Raw genomic sequence first — 22,731 nt, forward strand, 5'->3', positions numbered from 1 at the left:
CTCTGTTAGCGAGGATCTTTATACACAAAGATCCCCCGTATATTCTAGAATTTGAAGCTTTCGTGACTGCAAGGATTCATACTCTTTGGTTTTTTCGATAAAGTAAGATAGCTGCAGCTATCTTGATGCAGCTATCTTGCTGTGACTGTTCCACCTGAAGACGGAAGCTTGTGTTGCCTCCGAAACGTCGTGATTTGATTTAGTTGTGTTTTTTTATTTTAATTTCGTTTTACCTACGTGACTTTACCGAAAAAAAAACAAAGAGTATCCCCCGTATAGCCTGAACAGACTTGGGGCAAATGCTGTTAGCGAGCACCTATTATACACACACGCGCGCACGTCCACACTTATACACCCCGACAAAGACACGGATGTCCCTGACAGCCTTAAAAGACTTTGGGAGGGGGGATGCTGTTAGTGAGCACCCTCTGAAGGCCGGCGTCATGACACACGTGCGCGCACCCAAAACACCACCTTAAATTCACAAACACACTCCTCCTGCAGCTCCACAAATACACAGAGAGGCAATCCCACACCCCACGTACAGAATCAGAATCTTTATTTAGACGTGCACACACAGGCAACTTACTCCCACGCACACGCACTCTCCATCATACCCCCCTCCCCCGCTCAGTGACTCGCACAAAGACAAAGGTCCCCCGTATAGCCTTTAACAGCCTGTTGAGGCAAGTGCACCTATGGAGGCCGGCACAGCACGTGACGGGGGTGGGTGGCCGGCACCACGCCCGGCCGCCTTTGTCTCCCCAGTGCTGATGTTACTCATGTTAAGGCCGAGTCGACCTAGGGGATGCCCACGATCGATATTCAAATACTCCATTGGCCACTGTGATTGGTTTGTCGTGAGCGGGAATCGAAGCCCTCCCAGTCATCGGATTTGGTAGCTCGGCGTGCTGTCGCTACCTTCTACACTACCGCTCACCACCCACAAGACGCCCATCGCACCAAAGGTCACCCGTGTAGCCTCCCGACAGACTGTCGGGGCAAGTGCTGTTTGGCGAGTTGAGCGGCAACCTATGAAGTCCGGCACCGCCCTCGGCCGCCTTTGTCTCCTGAGTGACGATGTTCGCGACACCGCTATCAGGTCGAAGTGACGGTGACGTCTCCACGGCGCCCGTGCCAGGCTACGTGCACGTTGAAGCTACCACGTGAAGTGTCGAAGGCTCGCTGCTGACAGGAGGAGGTCTCGGGACAGCCAACCCAGCAGGCGGCATGGGTTGGCTGAGATGACCGGTAGATGCACCACCAGATTGTACCCGCTACCGTGCCAACTTGCTGCATTTGAGTGGACCAACACAACAATAACAACCGCCATTCGCTACTAAGTGGCGGCGACGTCATCACGGCGATTGTGCCAGGCTACGTGCACGTTGAGGCCACGTGAAGTGTCGAACGCCCGCTGGCAGGAGGTCACGGGGCAGACCCAGGTGCCACGGGTTGACTGACTGAGATGACTGGCTGATGCACCACCTGTGCCCCCTACTGTGCCAACTTGCTGTGCTTTAGCCACCCGACGCTCCGCTCGTTGTTGTGAGCGTCGCTCCTCCCCCCTCCGTTGTTGTTGGAGGGCCACTGCCTCCAACTGCCCAGTAGCCTCACGGTGCACCTAGCCTGGCACTGCCCAGTAGCAGCAGCGTCCTTCACGAGCCTCCTCCACAGAGGCTGATCTTGACACCGCTGGTACCAGTCATCCACTCAGCTCCACATCCTCCTGTACCACATCACTCCATCTCCTCTCTAGCCCGTGCCACGCCCAACTCCGACACACACCAACTCCTACACACACCTCAACTCCTACACACACTCCTCAACTCCTACACACACACCAACTCCTACACACACACCAACTCCTACACACACACCAACTCCTACACACACTCCTCAACTCCTACACACACACCAACTCCTACACACACACCAACTCCTACACACACACCAACTCCTACACACACACCAACTCCTACATACACCAACTCCTACATACACACACCAACTCCTACACACACACCAACTCCTACACACACACCAACTCCTACACACACTCCTCAACTCCTACACACACACCAACTCCTACACACACTCCCCAACTCCTACACACACACCAACTCCTACACACACTCCCCAACTCCTACACACACACCAACTCCTACACACACCCCAACTCCTACTCACACACCCCAACTCCTACACACACACCAACTCATACACGCACACCCCAACTCCTACACACACACCCAAACTCCTACACACACACCAACTCCTACACACACACCAACTCATACACACACCCCAACTCCTACACACACACCCCAACTCCTACACACACACCAACTCCTACACACACACCCCAACTCCTACACACACACCAACTCCTACACACACACAAACTCCTATACACACCAACTCCTACACACACACCAAGTCCTACACACACATCAACTTATACACACACCCCAACTCCTACACACACACCCCAACTCCTACACACACACCAACTCCTACGCACACCCCAACTCCTACACACACCAACTCCTACACACACACCCCAACTCCTACACACACATACCAACTCCTACACACACTCCCCAACTCCTACACACACACCCCAATTCCTACACACACACCCCAATTCCTACACACACCCCCCAACTCCTACGCACACCCCAACTCCTACGCACACACACACCAACTCCTACACACACTCCCCAGCTCCAACACACACACACACACACCAACTCCTACACACACACCAACTCCTACATACACACACACACCAACTCCTACACACACACACCAACTCCTACACACACACACACCAACTCCTACACACACACACCAACTCCTACACACACACACCAACTCCTACACACACACACACCAACTCCTACATACACACACCAACTCCTACACACACCAACTCCTACGCACACACACCAACTCCTACATACACACACACCAACTCCTACACACACACACACCAACTCCTACACACACACACCAACTCCTACATACACACACCAACTCCTACACACACCAACTCCTACGCACACACACCAACTCCTACATAAACACACACCAACTCCTACATACACACACACCAACTCCTACATACACACACCAACTCCTACACACACACCAACTCCTACATACACACACACCAACTCCTACATACACACACCAACTCCTACATACACACACACCAACTCCTACATACACACACACCAACTCCTACATACACACACACCAACTCCTACATACACACCAACTCCTACATACACACACCAACTCCTACACACACCAACTCCTACACACACACACCAACTCCTACACACACACACCAACTCCTACATACACACACACCAACTCCTACATACACACACACCAACTCCTACACACACACCAACTCCTACACACACCAACTCCTACATACACACACCAACTCCTACACACACCAACTCCTACACACACACACCAACTCCTACACACACACACACACACGAACTCCTACATACACAAATGCCAACTCCTACACACACACACACCAACTCCTACACACACACACCAACTCCTACATACACCCACCAACTCCTACATACACACACCAACTCCTACACACACACCAACTCCTACATACACACACACCAACTCCTACATACACACACACCAACTCCTACATACACACACACCAACTCCTACATACACACACACGAACTCCTACACACACACACCAACTCCTACATACACACACACCAACTCCTACATACACACACCAACTCCTACACACACCAACTCCTACGCACACACACCAACTCCTACATACACACACACCAACTCCTACACACACACACCAACTCCTACACACACACACACACCAACTCCTACATACACACACCAACTCCTACACACACCAACTTCTACGCACACACACCAACTCCTACATAAACACACACCAACTCCTACATACACACACACCAACTCCTACATACACACAGCAACTCCTACACACACACACCAACTCCTACATACACACACACCAACTCCTACATACACACACCAACTCCTACATACACACACACCAACTCCTACATACACACACACCAACTCCTACATACACACACACCAACTCCTACATACACACCAACTCCTACATACACACACCAACTCCTACACACACCAACTCCTACACACACACACCAACTCCTACACACACACACCAACTCCTACATACACACACACCAACTCCTACATACACACACACCAACTCCTACACACACACCAACTCCTACACACACCAACTCCTACATACACACACCAACTCCTACACACACCAACTCCTACACACACACACCAACTCCTACACACACACACGAACTCCTACATACACAAATACCAACTCCTACACACACACACACCAACTCCTACACACACACACCAACTCCTACATACACCCACCAACTCCTACATACACACACCAACTCCTACACACACACCAACTCCTACATACACACACACCAACTCCTACATACACACACACCAACTCCTACATACACACACACGAACTCCTACACACACACACCAACTCCTACATACACACACACCAACTCCTACATACACACACCAACTCCTACACACACCAACTCCCACACACACCAACTCCTACATACACACACACCAACTCCTACACACACACACACACCAACTCCTACATACACACACCAACTCCTACACACACCAACTCCTACGCACACACACCAACTCCTACATAAACACACACCAACTCCTACATACACACACACCAACTCCTACATACACACACCAACTCCTACACACACACACCAACTCCTACATACACACACACCAACTCCTACATACACACACCAACTCCTACATACACACACACCAACTCCTACATACACACACACCAACTCCTACATACACACACACCAACTCCTACATACACACCAACTCCTACATACACACACCAACTCCTACACACACCAACTCCTACACACACACACCAACTCCTACACACACACACCAACTCCTACATACACACACACCAACTCCTACATACACACACACCAACTCCTACACACACCCCAACTCCTACACACACACCAACTCCTACACACACCAACTCCTACATACACACACACCAACTCCTACACACACACACCAACTCCTACACACACACCAACTCCTACACACACCAACTCCTACACACACACACACCAACTCCTACACACACACCAACTCCTACACACCCACCAACTCCTACATACACACACACCAACTCCTACATACACACACACCAACTCCTACACACACACACCAACTCCTACACACACCCACCAACTCCTACATACACACACACCAACTCCTACACACACACACCAACTCCTACATACACACACCAACTCCTACATACACACACACCAACTCCTACACACACACACCAACTCCTACATACACACACACCAACTCCTACACACACACACCAACTCCTACATACACACACACCAACTCCTACATACACACACCAACTCCTACATACACACACACCAACTCCTACATACACACACCAACTCCTACATACACACACCAACTCCTACACACACACCAACTCCTACATACACACACACCAACTCCTACACACACACCAACTCCTACACACACACACACACACCAACTCCTACATACACACACCAACTCCTACATACACACACACCAACTCCTACACACACACACCAACTCCTACATACACACACACCAACTCCTACATACACACACCAACTCCTACATACACACACACCAACTCCTACATACACACACACACCTCTCATTTGCACTCCCCACCACCACCACCCCACCCACGCACTCGCGACCGCCAGCCCCAGCTCCCCGTTTGACGTCACCGCCGCTGGTCAAGAGTTTATCTTTGCTCCCCTCCCTACCCCTCCCTCTCCCTACCCTACCCCTCCCTCCCTACCCCTACCCCTCCCTACCCCTCCCCCTCCCTCCCTACCCCTCCCTCCCTCCCCCTCCCTCCGCGCCTCCCCCTTCTCTCCCGCTCGCTCTCCTTCCACTCCGCGCCCCGCGCTCACCAGAAGCCCGCCGCTCTTATTCCTGCGCTGTCGGGAGAGCCTCAAGCTCCCCCCTTTGTTATTGTTGTTGTTGTTGCCCGTGCCGCGCCTTCACCTTCCGAACCATATGCCTTGTTGTCGCGCGCAAGCAGCAATAACCATCATCAGCAGCAGCAGCAGCATCATCATCAGCAGCAGCATCATCATCAGCAGCAGCATCGGCACGGCTCAGCGGTTTTTTTGTTGTTGTTAAATCTCCGTCGAATCTTCATTGACGCGAGCCGCGGCGGCGGCGTCGTCTGTGCTGAGACCGTGGTGGTGGTGCTGCTGCTGGAGGTTCGCCGTTCGCAGAGAAACGACGGGGACATCCGTCAATCGGGAGACGGAACGCCGCTTCTGCTAAGATTTACGCTGAGACACCGACCTCCCCCCCCCCACACACACACACACCTACCATCACCACCACCATCATCACCACCTCAAGGCAGCAGCAGTAGCAGCACAAAGGAAGACGCAAAGGGAGGTAAGCTTCAGTCGTTTTTTTTGTTGTTGAACCGGTGCGTACGTTCCATGTCACTGGCATAGTCCCTGGTGGTTGCTGAGTTGTCATCACCGTGGTCGTAGACTCTCTCCCTATGTGCGTATCACCGATTAGTCATCATCGTATTTATCTGTCCATCTCACGTCCACATATCTCGTCGTTATAATCTTCTCGATTCGCGATTTCGTCATAATGATGGCCATCATCAAATTATCCGTTATTATCTTTCATTATATCCATCGGCTTATCTGTTCATCTCTTAACATCTTTCATCATCATCATCTGCCCCTCTCTGTCTACATCTTTGATTATTTATCATCACCATCACGCCCCTCCTACGTTCATCTCTCATCACCATATTCGTAATGTCTCCTCTCTTCATCTCATCGTCGTCCTCGTTTGATAATTAACTCTCATCATCATTAATTTCTCCATTTTCGTCATGTTTAATCAACACCTCTCGTCATGATCACGATCTCCCCATTTCTTCTCTGTTCATCTCTCATTATATCATCGCCATCTCCTCGTCATCATCATCATCATCATCTCGTCCCTCTTTGATCATCTCTGGTCATAATCATCATGAACAACACCACCATCATCATCATCATGCCTTCTCGCCTGTCCCACCCCACAGCCTCGACCACGTCGCTGCCCGGGGTCTCGGTGGAAGGACGCGCAGGAGGAGGAGGCGGTGGTGGTAGTTGAGGTGGTTTGTCAAGCAGCCGTAAGGAAGAGGTGGTTGGGGTGGTGGTGGTGGTGGTGCTGGTTGTGCTGGGATCCACTCCGGGTCTTGGTGCTGGAAGCCAAGAAGGAGCAGCGGAGGAGGAAGACGCGGATCACGGCGAGATAAACCGGGACTTTAAATCGGATTTGATATCGGAGGGATATAAAAAAAAAACACATTGCGGAGCTGAAGAACGATCCGATCCGGATCAGAGAGAGTTGTGGTGGCGGCGGTGGTGGTGGTGGTGTGTGGGCGCGTGTGACCCAGAATCGGAGCCTACATCGGGATTAAATAATAAAGAGGACGAACTCCAAAACACGTCGAGTCGAACGGACACGAACAAACTGGGAAAACAAATCCCGAGTCGGAGGGGAGCAACGTCGACAGAGTCGAGATCTGGGGACCTCGGATTCACCGTCTGCGAGCTGGGTGCCGTGGGTAGCCCGTCCCGCTACCACCACCAGAAACACCCACCCTCCCATTAGCACGGTCGGCCACGTACGGTGCGAAAGAAGGTCCACGCACACAGCACAACCAAACAAGGCGGCTCACGTCGCCGCTGCAGCTGCAGCCCTCGGCGCAAGCAAACGGCTGCCGGAGAGAGAAGGCGCCACACACTTCAACCTCCACCCACACCACCACCACCACACAGCCACTCCACCCCATAGCCAGGGAGGGGTGGGAGGAGGGGGGCCGCGACCCCCCTCTTTTTCCGCCCCCACCCCCCCCGCCGATCTCCGCCCCCCATGGAGGTGGGGGACGTCGGCGGAGCTCCGAGCGGGAAGCGATGGAAGTGCGCCGCTTCGGGCTCTCGCTTCAAGCTGCTGCACGAGGGCGACGTGCAGGTGTGCGCCATCCGGCACGCGCGATCCGCGGTCGTGCGCCACGGACTCGGCCTGAGGCTGCTGCGGCGCTGGGAGGCGCACCACATCGTGCTGGCGGACAGCAACGTGGCCTCCGTTACGGTGAGGTCTTTGGTTTTTAATTTGGGTGGGTGGGGGGAGACAAAGGCGGCCGGGCGCGGGGGTGGCGGTGGTTCTGGCCCCCCCACCCATACATTCATCCACCCAAGCCAGCAACCCACGTCTTCCCCACCCCGATCTCCCCATCTGTAAAAACGAAACCATTTTATTTATTTATTTACCAGCTCCTTTTCAGAAGCGAACTGGGCATCACAAATGATAGCTCAACGAAGTTGGTGGCTTATCATCGTCGTCATCATCGTCATCGCGTGGAAATGTACAGCAGCAGGCAAATACTCTAAACGCGTGGTGTTTATTCTAAATGCGGCGTCAGTGTCGGGATCGAACCCACGACCTCCTGTATACCAAGCGAGGTAGTTAACATCTCCTAGCCACCGTGATGATGATGAGAGAGCGAGACATCGCAAACTCCAAATATACAGCAGCAGGCGTCAGTGTCGGGATCGAACCCACGACCTCCTGTGTACCAGGCGAGGTAGTTAACATCTCCTAGCCACCGTGATGATGATGAGAGAGCGAGACATCGCAAACTCCAAATATACAGCAGCAGGCGTCAGTGTCGGGATCGAACCCACGACCTCCTGTATACCAGGCGAGGTAGTTAACATCTCCTAGCCACCGTGATGATGATGAGAGAGCGAGACATCGCAAATATACAGCAGCAGGCGTCAGTGTCGGGATCGAACCCACGACCTCCTGTGTACCAGGCGAGGTAGTTAACATCTAGCCACCGTGATGATGATGAGAGAGCGAGACATCGCAAACTCCAAATATACAGCAGCAGGCGTCAGTGTCGGTATCGAACCCACGACCTCCTGTATACCCATCTACCCAACCCATTCCCCAATCTCGTGCAAGCGCTGTGCCGGCCTCTGTTGGTGCTCACTCGCGAACAGCGCGTGCACCCCCAACAGTCTGTTAAAGGCTATACGGGGGATCTTTGTCTTTGGTGACAGCAGTGTGGGGTGGTGGTGAGGGGTGCGTGTGTGTGGGTGAGGTGACATCGTGACAGCAGTGTGGGGTGGTGGTGAGGTGGGTGAGGTGACATCGTGACAGCAGTGTGGGGTGGTGGTGAGGTGTGTGTGTGTGGGTGAGGTGACAGCAGTGTGGCCTGGCTCATGGTGAGTGGAGGCAGAGTGGTGAGTGGAGGCGACCAAATGATGCTGGAACCTCCGATGGCGGTGGTGGTTGTGTCGGCAGTGATGGCCGTGTTGATGGTTTTAGAGGTGGTAATGGTAGGGTAGTTGTGGTGATGAAAATTATTGTGGTGGTGGTGATGTTCAGGGTAACGATGACGCTGGTGATGTTTGCGGAGGTAGTTGTGGTGATGTTAATGGTTGGGGTATTGATGATAGTGGTGGTGGTAGTTGTAGATTCAGATAGTAGTGCTGCTCGTGGTATCATGAAGTTAATTTTTGTTGAGTGGCTGGTGGATTTTATTTGAGTGGTGCTTGTGGTGATAGTAAGGTGGTGATAATAGTTATGGTGGTCGGTGAGGTGGTGATCAGCTGTTCTGTGTGAGTATATAGATCATGAGTATGGGTCTTTATGTGCGTCTATATCTCTATGTGTCTCTATGCGAATCTATGCGAGCCTATGGGTCTCTGTGTGAGTCTATGGGTATCTGTGTGAGTATATAGATCTCTATGTGAGTCTGGGTCTCTATGCGAGTCTATGAGAGTTTATGGATCTCAATGCGAGTCTATGGATCTCTAGGTGGGTTTATGGATCTATGTGCGAGTATATGGGTCACTGTGAGTCTATGGATCTCTATGCGAGTCTGTGGGTCTCTACGTGTGTTTATGGATCTCTATCTGTATCTCTGCAGTGCATCGAGCGTTCCCCCTCTCCTGTGGCTCCCACTCATCACCGATCTCATTCATCGGCCACCGTCCCGTCTTCTCTCCGTGGCGTGCTGTGCCCATAGTTCCCACGGACGTTCCCTAAGTAATTATCAGATTGAAGCGATGCGTTTTGATCAAATACTCTCCTTCATATTCTGCAGTACATCGTGGTGCTGGATCTTCTACTTTGGGACTGCATCCAAATGGTAGATCTGGAATTGTTCCCGTTATCAATATGCCTTAAGTATGTATACGTATATACACTGTATGTGTATTTTTAGGATGCCGCTTGAAAGTCAGGGATGTTCATTTTGAAGGTCACGCCTGCTGACTGCAGTGTAAAGACAAATCGCTCAATGTTCAGCACCGTCCGCTCGCCGGAGTCGCGGCATCTCCCGCCTAAGAGGAGGAGGAGGAGGGGGGGACCCCCTTCTCTCCGCCAGCAGTGGCGGTGAGCAGGCAATTGCAGGTGCTGCGCCTTTGCAATCTCCACCAATAACCCGGCCGTGTTGGACTTTGCCCATTCATAGCGACTTCACGGCCGCACTCGGTGCGGAGTCACTTAGTTCACTGGTAACGGGCGATGATGCGTGTGCTGGACATCTGCAAGAAGAAGAAGAAAAAGCTTCATGGCTCGTCAGGATTTCTCCAGGATCAATATAAATATTCAGATTATGATTGTTGTTCAGCGTGAGACTTGGAGAAGCGCCGAGCCAGTCCTCGCGTGTGAAACCAATTGACCATCACGTAACGGTTGATTTTTGGGCCTTAAAAATGAAATCAGATTTTAAAAAAATGTTGCAATAATAAACATAAGACTCTGGGGGTACACGAGAAGGCGATGACGGGCGACGGGCGAGCCTGGTGACAGAACTGCAGACAAAGGAGGGATTGCGTCCGAGGGGACTACCGCAGTGGAGATGGAGCGATGAGACCACCTTACAAGCAGGAGTGAAGTATGGCCGCCGATACGGCTTTGGGATTCTTTCATCCAGCAGTGGATTAACAAAGCACGATACAAAAATCTGAGTCGAAATCACATAAATATTCGAATAATTATTTTTGCCCGTGAAATCGGTTACTTCAGAATCAGAATATTTATTCATACTGCAGGAAAGCCGATGAGCTATGAAGCTCTTTTTTTCACAGACGTCCAGGAATTATGCGGATGAACGAATGTACAGGATGCTTCACTTCTCACTGAATATTTTTTTCTGGCCTAGCTGGGTAGACCGTGGAGCAAGTGGCATGTGTGACTCCTCGGCACTAGCAGTCGCGGGGCCAGCGCAAGAGGGTATACTTGATGTGGTGGTGCTGGCTGCTGAAATAAAATAAAAGCACGTAGTCTGGTGGCCCGGCTCGAACATATCCCTTGGTGTAAAATGAAGTCCAGAGTTGATGCACAGTAAACCCTTGTTAATTCGACACACGTGGGGCTCTGGCCTTGCCGAATTATCCAATATTCCGAATTATGTACAATGGTACTCCAAATTTGCTTTCCAAACTCTTCACGCGCCCTGCGCATCGGCACACGCCCTGCACCAATTATATCCAGAAATGTGGACTTGTCTCGCAGACTAAGGGGGGGATGCAAACTTCAGTTCCTTTCTATGACCTCTTCGTGTGGGTGTAGACGACATTTCTGGGAGGGTTGGCTTGCACAGGGTGCATAAACAAGGCAAAGTCCAACGCGACACCGTCTGCACTGATGCTCGCCACGCACGCCGTCACCAGACTGAGTCGTGGCTTTGGTCGTGGCGCGCGGGGTCGCTCCACGTGCATGCCGAAATTGGACCATTCGGTACGGCAATTCGGCCTGTGGCGAATTACTCCATTGCTGTATACATGTGCCGAAAGTGCAGCTGTGCCGAATTATCCCCAGTTTGCGAATGATCAAATGCCGAACGAACGAGGTTTTCACTGTGTGCGCTATTGCACCGTTCAGCTTCTTTCGCACCGTACGTAGCCAGCCAACCGCGTGCTCATCGGAGGTCGCGTAACGGCGACTGGATTTGAACTCTGACCCCCGCTAGCTCCGAGGCTGGAGCACTTTCAGGCCTGGTTTATGGGGGGGGGGGGAGTTTGTTTAGCGCGGGTCTGGGCGCTGTGCACGGTTACACACGACGGGTTTATGGTGGAAATTGGGGTCTGTCTCAACAAAAACACACGCGCGCGCAAAGATAAAGATCCCCCGTATAGCCTGTAAGAGACTGTCTGGGCAAGTGCTGCTAAGCGAGTTGCAGCTATGAAGGGTTGGCCAACACGGCACACGAGGAGGTGGGGTGGCCAGCACCACGCCCGGCCGCCTTTGTCTCCCCAGTGGCGATGTTTAACACGCCGCACCGCACCACCAGGTACTCATTTGAGGCCGAGTCGACCTAGGAGGAGGCCCAGGACCGGTTCAGAGATAATCGTCGCTGACGCTGAGCGCAAGCGGGAATCGAACCCGGGTGGCCAGGCGCTCGTAAGCTTAACCACGATCGGCCGCCTTCGTCTCCCCCCAGTGCTGATGTGTTTACAGCCCCTTTCCGCTCTTGAGAGCACAGGGCCAGGCACTCGTACTCCGACATACAGTAGAGGAGGAAACCACGCAGCAGCTGAACTCCTGCGAATATAAAAAAACCCCCCCCCCCCCCACACACACACAGCCACCACCAGCTCCATCACTCTCAAGCATACTTCATCTTTCCGTGCCACTGAGTTCATGGTAAGTGCAATTGCGGGTGCTGCACTACCCACTTGTGTTCCCTGCCACTATGTGTGGCTAGGAGATGTTAACTACCTCGCCTGGTGTGGAGGAGGTCGTGGGTTCGATCCCGACCCTGACGACGCCTGCTGCTGCTGTTTATTTGGAGTTTGCGTGGTTCCTCTCTCGCTCCCCCCCATGGTCACGTGGATTTTTCTCCAGATCCTCCGGTTTTGGCCACTGCTATATATATATCAGCCACTTGGTTGTGCTATCATTTGTGGCCAGGTCACTTCTGACGAAGAGATACAGAGCTCAGTGTGCCCTTACCTGCTAAAATATTCGTTTTTATATTTGATTTACTTGTGTGCAGCGATTGTCTTGGTGTGGGGCTACATGTACAGTGAGGGAAAAAAAGTATTTGATCCCCTGCTGATTTTGTACGTTTGCCCACTGACAAAGAAATGATCAGTCTATAATTTTAATGGTAGGTTTATTTGAACAGTGAGAGACAGAATAACAACAACAAAAATCCGGAAAACGCATGTCAAAAATGTTATAAATTGATTTGCATTTTAATGAGGGAAATAAGTATTTGACCCCCTCTCAATCAGAAATATTTCTGGCTCCCAGGTGTCTTTTATACAGGTAACGAGCTGAGATTCGGAGCACACTCTTAAAGGGAGTGCTCCTAATCTCAGCTTGTTACCTGTATAAAAGACACCTTTCCACAGAAGCAATCAATCAGATTCCAAACTCTTCACCATGGCCAAGACCAAAGAGCTCTCCAAGGATGTCAAGGACAAGATTGTAGACCTACACAAGGCTGGAATGGGCTACAAGACCATTGCCAAGCAGCTTGGTGAGAAGGTGACAACAGTTGGTGCGATTATTCGCAAATGGAAGAAACACAAAAGAACTGTCACTGTCCCTCGGCCTGGGGCTCCATGCAGGATCTCACCTCGTGGAGTTGCAATGATCATGAGAACGGTGAGGAATCAGCCCAAAACTACACGGGAGGATCTTGTCAATGATCTCAAGGCAGCTGGGACCATAGTCACCAGGAAAACAATTGGTAACACACTACGCCGTGAAGGACTGAAATCCTGTAGCGCCCGCAAGGTCCCCCTTCTCAAGAAAGCACGTTGACATGCCCGTCTGAAGTTTGCCAATGAACATCTGAATGATTCAGAGGACAACTGGGTGAAAGTGTTGTGGTCAGATGAGACCAAAATAGACCTCTTTGGCATCAACTCAACTCGCCGTGTTTGGAGGAGGAGGAATGCTGCCTATGACCCCAAGAACACCATCCCCGCCGTCAAACATGGAGATAGAAACATTATGCTTTGGGGGTGTTTTTCTGCTAAGGGGACAGGACAACTTCACCGCATCAAAGGGACGATGGACGGGGCCATGTACCGTCAAATCTTGGGTGAGAACCTCCTTCCCTCAGCCAGGGCATTGAAAATGGGTCATGGATGGGTATTCCAGCATGACAATGACCCAAAACAAACGGCCAAGGCAACAAAGGAGTGGCTCAAGAAGAAGCACATTAAGGTCCTGGAGTGACCTAGCCAGTCTCCAGACCTTAATCCCATAGAAAATCTGTGGAGGGAGTTGAAGGTTCGAGTTGCCAAACGTCAGCCTCAACCTTAATGACTTGGAGAAGATCTGCAAAGAGGAGTGGGACAAAATCCCTCCTGAGATGTGTGCAAACCTGGTGGCCAACTACAAGAAACGTCTGACCTCTGTGATTGCCAACAAGGATTTTGCCACCAAGTACTAAGTCATGCAGAGGGGTCAAATACTTATTTCCCTCATTAAAATGCAAATCAATTTATAACATTTTTGACATGCGTTTTTCTGGATTTTGTTGTTATTCTGTCTCTCACTGTTCAAATAAACCTACCATTAAAATTATAGACTGATCATTTCTTTGTCAGTGGGCAAACGTACAAAATCAGCAGAAGATCAAATACTTTTTCCCTCACTGTACGCGTGTGTGTGGCTGGCGACCCGGGTTCGATTTCCGCTCACGGCCAACATCGGTGACGATAATCTGAACCGGTCCTGGGCCTCCCCTAGGTCGACGCGGCCTCAATTAAGTATTTGGTGCGGTGTGTAAACATCGCCACAGGGGAGACAAAGGTGGCCGGGCGTGGTGCTGGCCACCCACCCACCAGCGTGTGCTGTGCCGGCTTTCATAGGTGCTCGCTAACAGCACTTGCCCCCCAACAGTCTGTTCAGGCCTTACGGAGGATCTCCGTTTCTGTAGCGGTGTGCGCGCTGCGCCTACGAAGCCGGCGCACCGCCGAGTTTGATAACCGCTCGCGCAACCTGATCGCAAGATGACGGTGTAACGTAGGGTGTAACGATAACATCGGATGATTGTCGAGAGGCGTTGTTACCCCCGCACACGCTCCCCTCCGTGGTCGCGTCCCGCGCACCGAAGCCGCGTTCTGGAAAATATTGAGTTTAAGGCCGTGACCTCGCAGGAGTCGTCCAAACCCCTAATGCCATTGATTTGACGAGCGAATTTACCTGTTGCGGTTTAACACAGTGATCCCACAGTATTGTATTTCAACCATCACTAAATTATTTTGTGGGTGGAGGGGGGGGGCCCTGGGGCCCCTTAACGCCCGCCCGCCCTCCCCAAGTGGTGAACTGAGCCCTGCGAGTGGAGTGGAGGCGCAACGGTTAGCGCTGTGAATCTGGTGACCCAAGTTCTATTTCTGACCGCGGCTGACGTCAGCGGCTCAAAATGACATCTGGACCGTGGCAATGCGGCGTGCAGGAATGTGGTTTTGTTGTAAGACATTATTCTTAAGTCATTGAGAGACAAAGAACCCCCCGTGTAGCCTTCACAGACTGTTGGGGCAAGTGCTGCTGGCGTGCACCTCCGAAGGCCGGCACGGCACACTTAGAGGGTGGGCGGCCAGCATCTCGCCCAGCCACCTTTGTCTCCAAAGCGGCGATGTTTACACACCGCACGATGTACTCATTTGAGGCCGAGTCGACCTAGGGGAGGCTCAGGGACCGATTCAGAAAATCGTCACCGGTGTTGGCCGTGAGAGGGAGTCGAACCCGGGTCCCCGGGTTCCTACGTGCACGCGCATGGGGAGAGTGGTGGTGCAGTGGTGAGGGCTCGCACCGCCGCCGTGAACCCTCGCGACCCGAGGTCGATTCGCGCCCACGGCCAACATCAGTGGCGAGTGACCTCACAAAAACAACTCGCCGTCACATTGCGATGGCGATGACATTTCCCTCTTAATGCCACACGACGGTGACGTCACAGCAGTTGCGGGGTCACTGTTCCGTTTCAGGGCATTGGGGCGTAACCCACTAAATATTTCGAGCAGTCATATGTTCAGATTTTTTTTTTGTTAACGTAAAAATACGAGTACATGAATTCCTCGTTTAAGGCGGTGGATGCGTTCCCTGAAAAGTGCCGCGTCTCAGCGAACGCTGTTTTTCCCCCCGCGGCAAATAAGGGAGTGATGAAGTTTGGCGAGATACGTTGCGCTACTTCGACTGCTACGCACGAACGGTGAGATGGCGGGACAAGCAAGTGAGGGTGCACAGCGCCGCATCACTGTATCGCCCCGCTTACTCTCGTCCACTCCATTCGGCCGCGCAGCTCAAGAAAGTAGTGCGTCGTCGACCGCTCACAAACCGCGTTATAACGGTGCGCGTGTGGCGTGTTATAACGGTGCGCGTGTTCTGTGCTATAACGGTGCATGTGTTCCGTGTTATAACGGTGCATGTGTTCCGTGTTATAACGGTGCGCGTGTTTTGTGTGATAACGGTGCGCGTGTTCCGTGTTATAACGGTGCGCGTGTTTTGTGTTATAGCGGTGCGCGTGTTCCGCGCTATATAGGTGTGCACGTTCTGCGTTATAACGGTGCGCGTGTTCCGTGTTATAACGGTGCGCGTGTTCCGTGTTATGACGGTGCGCGTGGTCTGCGTTATAACGGTGTCTGTGTTCTGCGTTATAATGGGTGCGTTCCGCGTTGTGCGAAAAATTTTCCCGAACGGAAGAAACCGCGTTATAGCGAAAGTTGTATGTGAATGCGCATTATAGTGATGTCTTACTGGAGCACACAAACCACGTACGTGTCATCAAACGGCCGAGGCATCGGCAGGCAACGATGCCTTCAAACTTGCAGAGCAGGCGAAGTTTCGGGCAATGGCCCCTTGATAGCACGTGAATACAGTGAGAGAGAAAGGGGGGGGGGTCCTAGAGAGAGACACACACAGAGTCTTCATCAAGGAGCGTGACTCACACGGTCCAGTCTGCCCGAGAGAGTGGACCGCGTCGAACGATGCACTTGCAGGCGATGCCGTGCTTGCTTGTGCGGCTCGGGCGGCCGCGGTCACCGCACTGTGGGGTCGTCGTCGTCATCTTCAACGTCCCCGCCTGTGGAAGAGGTGCTCCCGAAGCGGCTAATGATGGAGGAGCCACCACCACCACCATCGCCGCAGTCTCCTGGGCAGAACGAAGCCGTGCGGAGCAGTGGTGGGGCCTTGATGAGACTGTTGTTAGGGGCAGTGGTGGGGCCTTCCTTGAGGTGTCAGGAGCAGTAGTGGGGCCTTCATTGAGGCATTAGGAGCAGTGGTGGGGCCTTCCTTGAGGCATTAGGAGCAGTGGTGGGGCCTTCCTTGAGGTGTCAGGAGCAGTAGTGGGGCCTTCCTTGAGGTGTCAGGAGCAGTAGTGGGGCCTTCCTTGAGGCATTAGGAGCAGTAGTGGGGCCTTCCTTGAGGCGTCAGGAGCAGTAGTGGGGCCTTCCTTGAGGCATTAGGAGCAGTAGTGGGGCCTTCCTTGAGGCATTAGGAGCAGTGGTGGGGCCTTCCTTGAGGCGTCAGGAGCAGTAGTGTGGGGCCTTCATTGAGGCATTAGGAGCAGTAGTGGGGCCTTCGTTGAGGCGTTAAGAGCAGTAGTGGGGCCTTCATTGAGGCGTCAGGAGCAGTGGTGGGGCCTTCATTGAGGCATTAGGAGCAGTAGTGGGGCCTTCGTTGAGGCGTTAAGAGCAGTAGTGGGGCCTTCATTGAGGCGTCAGGAGCAGTGGTGGGGCCTTCATTGAGGCATTAGGAGCAGTAGTGGGGCCTTCCTTGAGGCGTCAGGAGCAGTAGTGGGGCCTTCCTTGAGGCGTTAGGAGCAGTAGTGGGGCCTTCATTGAGGCGTTAAGAGCAGTAGTAGGGCCTTCATTGAGGCGTCAGGAGCAGTGGTGGGGCCTTCATTGAGGCGTTAAGAGCAGTAGTGGGGCCTTCCTTGAGGCGTCAGGAGCAGTAGTGGGGCCTTCCTTGAGGCGTTAGGAGCAGTAGTGGGGCCTTCATTGAGGCGTTAAGAGCAGTAGTGGGGCCTTCCTTGAGGCGTCAGGAGCAGTAGTGGGGCCTTCCTTGAGGCGTCAGGAGCAGTGGTGGGACCTTCCTTGAGGAGTCGGGAACAGTGGTGGGGGCCTTCATTTAGTCATTAGGCGCAGTGGTGGGGCCTTGATGAGGCTTTTGTTAGGAACAGTGGTGGGGCATTCTTTGAGTTTTTAGAAGCAGTAGTGGGGCCTTGCTTGATGAGGTTCTCCAAGACACCGGTGTGCTGTACTCGTAACGAAATGGCACGTTCTGTTCACGTGACGAGTCTTACTAATTGGCTGTGTCGGGCGGTGGTGGGTTTAACGACACTTTTCTATTTACACGATCTAACCCAACCAAAAAAATAAACCTGTATTTCGGGAATTATAGTTCGCTCGCGTTTCCCAACGCAGTATTATTGCTGTTTGTTTCCTGAATTGCAGTTGTAGCGTCCCGTTTTTATTGTTTACATTTGTCTGTGAACACCGCTGCCTTATTACGCGAGACAAGGCGGCAATGGCTTCGAGAGGGCCCTCATCCAGTAGTGGAGCGACCATGGCTGCTGCTGATGCTGCCGATGATGATTGTGATGACGAATCACTGTCAACACATTCCCTAAATTGCCACTGCTGCCGATGATGATAATGTGGTTGTTTCACGACCACCCTGTGGGGAGCGGTGGCGTTCCGGTTAACGCTTCGCTGCGCTACAATGCCGGCGGCCCGAGTTCGATTCCCGCTCACGGCCAATACCAGTGACGAAAATCTGAATCGGTTCTGGGCCTCCCCTAGGTCGACTCAGCCTCAAATGAGTACCTGGTACGGTGTGTGTAAACATTGCCACTGGGGAGACCGGGCATGGGTGCTGGTCGCCCACCCCCTTGTGTGCCGTGCCAGCCTTCATAGGTGCTCGCAAACAGCACTTGCCCCAACATCCTGTCAGGACTGTACGGGGGATCTCTGTTTCACGACCTCTCCCTGACCCTAACCTTTTAACCTCTTCACCCCAATTCCAGACCTTTAAACCCACAGCTTAAAATTCGTACAATCGAATATCCATCCGGCCGCTTCCATTCTTCTACAAAAGCCAAGACGTGAAACCACGCACCCTCATCGACACAGCTGTACACACGCGGGCTTTCCAACAACACGCCTTGTCGAGTTTACGTTTATCCATTACGGAATCCACGGGGGGAGGGGGCTGGTTAGGGTGCTAAACGCGTCTGCATATTAACGGATCGTCCTTTTAGCTGCTGATTTTTTTGGTGTGTGCCTTGGTTTTGGAGGTTACCCTTCGGTTAATTTGCCCGGTTTAACGTCCCGCCGGCGAGGCCCTTGTGGCAAGACATTATTTTTAGACCAAAGTTACGTTTGCCCTGCCGGATCGTCGTTACCGGAGCTGTCGTGTAAACCCGCCGTGACTGCGGCGAGAGGGCCGCCACGGTGGCTCGGAGATGTTAACTACCTCGCCTGGTGTGCAGGAGGTCGTGGGTTCAATCCCTCTCTCATCATCATCACGGTGGCTAGGAGATGTTAACTACTTCGCATGGTATACAGGGGGTCGTGGGTTCGATCCCCACCCTGACGATGCCTGCTGTATATTTGGAGTCTGCGTGTCTCTCTCCCCGTGATGAGTGGATTTTTTTTACGGGCCCTCACAGTTTCTTCCTCCACATTTAGAATCAACAACGTGCGTTTCAGATTATTTGGCTGCTATAAACGTCCAAGTTATGATGATAAGCCCACTCCGTTGAGCTAAAAGGTGTGGCCAGCCTCGCATCTGCTAAAGAGTGCTCATGCACATCAGGGGAGTCCTCACCTGGTAAAATAAAAAAAATGTTTTATAGTTTTAATTACACGAGGAAAGGCAAGGCACGCACCGTCAGTCAGGGTTGACGCTTAAATGGTTTTCAGCCTTGGCTGAGATGCGTTAAAAAAACAAAGCACCCACAGCACTTCTCTCCCAACTTAGGTGAGCCAAGCGGGCTCTGCATCTACGCAGATTCACACACGACCAAGTGATTAGCTCGCGTTATCCAATTAGCTGGGAGCTAATTACATTTGCGTGTGTGAATGTGTGGCAGGAGCGGTGGTGTAGCGGCTAGCGCTACGCTGCGCTATGAACCTGGCGACCCGAGTTCGATTCCCGCTCACGGCCAACATCGGTGACGATTATCTGAACTGGTCCTGGGCCTCTCATAGGTCGACTCAGTCTCAAATGAGTAACTGGTGCGGTGCGTAAAAACATCGCCACTGGGGAGACAAAGGCGGATGGGCGTGGTGCTGGCTACCCACCCCCATCGTGTGCCGTTCCGGCCTTCGTAGGTGCTCGCTAACAGCACTTGCCCCAACAGTTTATTAAGGCTACACGGGGGATCTTTGTCTGGACTAGGGGGGAGTGGTGGCGCAGTGCTTGCGCTACAAAGCCAAACCACCCGTGTTCAATACCCGCTCATGGCCATCAACACCAGCGGCGAAATATCTGAACCAGTCATGGGCCTCCCCTAGGTCGACTCGGCCTCAATTAAGTATTTGGTGCGGTGTGTAACCATCGCCACTGGGGAGACAAAGGTGCCGGCCTTCACGGGTGCTACTCGCTAACAGCACTTGCCCCAGCATTCTCAATTGCCTATAAGGGGGATCTTTATCTTTGTTGCTTCAACGCGCACAGCGGTACCTGGACTTTTTTCGTCCACGTGACTTTTGTCGCTTCGCTCTTTCGTCCGATTCCATCACAAAGCTTCCGCGACGTTCGTGCCACGCGCCTTCGTTTTCTTTCAGTCTTTGAATAGAAGTCGTTCAGTGAGCGTCTCTTATATTTGTGTGTTTATTCACACATTATTTATACTGTACCTATTTCTGTGATTATACGGTAAACAATTCGTAGTTGTTGTTTTTTTGTGTGTGTGATAACAGCATAATGCTACAGTGTTCATAGTTACTTTCGTGATAATAAAACACGTGTGTACAGTATTCGTACTGTGCTTATTTTTGTGATTACCATAAAATACTTATTTTTTGTGCTGCGCTATATTTATAATGGGTCCTAAGTGTGGTGATAGTAGAGCTAATAGAACCCATGTGGTTCTCAATTTGCAAGAAACGCTTGACATTCAAAACTTAATGAGCTAGGCTAAATAAAGGATCTGCTTTGACATTCGTCCATTTTTGACATTCGTCCTTGCTCTGGTCCCTAACCAGACGAAAGTTCAAGGTATTCCTGTATATATATTGATATAATGTGTGTGTTCTCTATAAGACTGCGTGAGTACGTGAGTAACTCATATTCTTAGCTCTTTCGGTAAAGTCACGTTGAAGGGAAACAATAAAATAATAAAATATATATAAAACAATAAAAAAATTCTCACGAAGTTTCGACCATGACACAAATGGTTATGGTCGAAACGGTTATGGTCGAAACGTCGTGAGAATTTTTATTGTTTTATATATATTTTATTATTTTATTCTTTCCCTTCAACGCGACTTTGCCGAAAGAGCTAAGAATATGAATTACTGCGGTCACGAAAGCTTTACATCAAAATTTACGTGAGTAACATCAGCACCTGGGAGACAAAGGCGGTCGGACGTGGTGCTGGCCACACCAGGCCCTCGTGCGTCGTTCCCGGCGTTCATAGGCCCCTCGCCCTACCGCACTTTCCCCAATAGCCTGTGCAGGCTATAGGAGGAGGGGGGGTATCTTTGGCTTTGTGTTGGTGGTTTTGGCATCGGCGCTCTGTAAACGCCGAGGATCTGGAGGCAGCCCGATGCCGATGAAGCTGCAGTTTTGTTTTGTTTTTCTTTAGCCTGCAACTCGAAACCTCTGCCGATATTTCGGGCAAATATAAACATTGGTGGGATGAGTGGGAAGCCGTTAGGGAGGGGGGGGGGGGGGGGCGGCAGCGGGGGTGGAGGGGGGGAGCGGTGGCGCAGCGGTTAGCGCACTGCGCCGTGAACCCAAATAAATCGAGTTCAAATTCTCCCACGGGCGGGGTATCTGAATCGTGAGTCAGACCGCAGCACACGGTCATGATCGTCGTCATCGTCATCATCTTAACGGAGTTTCTGTTCTCGGTCATCTCGTTCACGTCACATTAATACCGGGGTGCGTGAGTGCGTAGCTCGTCGCAGGGAGTTGCGATCAAGTCGACCACAACAGCCGCCGTTCGCTAGTGCCCGGTGATGCGCATCACGGCGCTTGTGCCAGGCTAGGTGCATCACCGCCGCCCATCGATGAACAAATTATTGACCGTAGCAATCTTCATCATCGCCGTCATTTAGCAATCTGTAATGATGAAGTCAAAATCGATATTCACCATCGGCAATCACAGCCACCACAATAATAATATTATATTAAAATTTCATAATATACAATAATTCGTTGTTATAATTTTTTTTAATATGTAATTGTGGAATGCGTTGATGTTGTCTGTCGGCTGTGTCGCCCCGTAAACACCTCCCCCCCCCCCCCCCACCTTGAAAGACGGCTTCTTAGCTCATTGGGCTT

At 51.8% G+C, this 22,731-nt stretch overlaps 1 protein-coding gene and 1 long non-coding RNA gene across 2 annotated transcripts in view; both read left to right on the plus strand.

The window, feature by feature from the left end:
• Nucleotides 1–6,052: 6,052 nt before the first annotated feature.
• LOC116952048 (C-Maf-inducing protein-like) overlaps nucleotides 6,053–22,731 on the plus strand; it is a 121,794-nt gene continuing 105,115 nt past the window's right edge. Inside the window, exons 1-2 of the mRNA XM_032971057.2 lie at nucleotides 6,053–6,624; nucleotides 7,280–8,334. Coding sequence (XP_032826948.1) covers nucleotides 8,116–8,334 — 219 coding nt within the window. The 5' untranslated portion in view covers nucleotides 6,053–6,624; nucleotides 7,280–8,115. The remainder of the gene's footprint in view (nucleotides 6,625–7,279; nucleotides 8,335–22,731) is intronic.
• LOC142930916 (uncharacterized) lies at nucleotides 8,341–21,387 on the plus strand. The gene is made up of 2 exons (XR_012946899.1): nucleotides 8,341–11,439; nucleotides 11,542–21,387. It is a non-coding gene; the product is annotated as an uncharacterized LOC142930916 (long non-coding RNA).

The sequence above is a fragment of the Petromyzon marinus genome, chromosome 45 (genome assembly GCF_048934315.1).
Source record: "Petromyzon marinus isolate PM22_M1 ecotype Great Lakes invasive population chromosome 45, UKy_Petmar_22M1.pri1.0, whole genome shotgun sequence".
NCBI classification, from domain to species: Eukaryota; Metazoa; Chordata; class Hyperoartia; order Petromyzontiformes; family Petromyzontidae; genus Petromyzon; species Petromyzon marinus.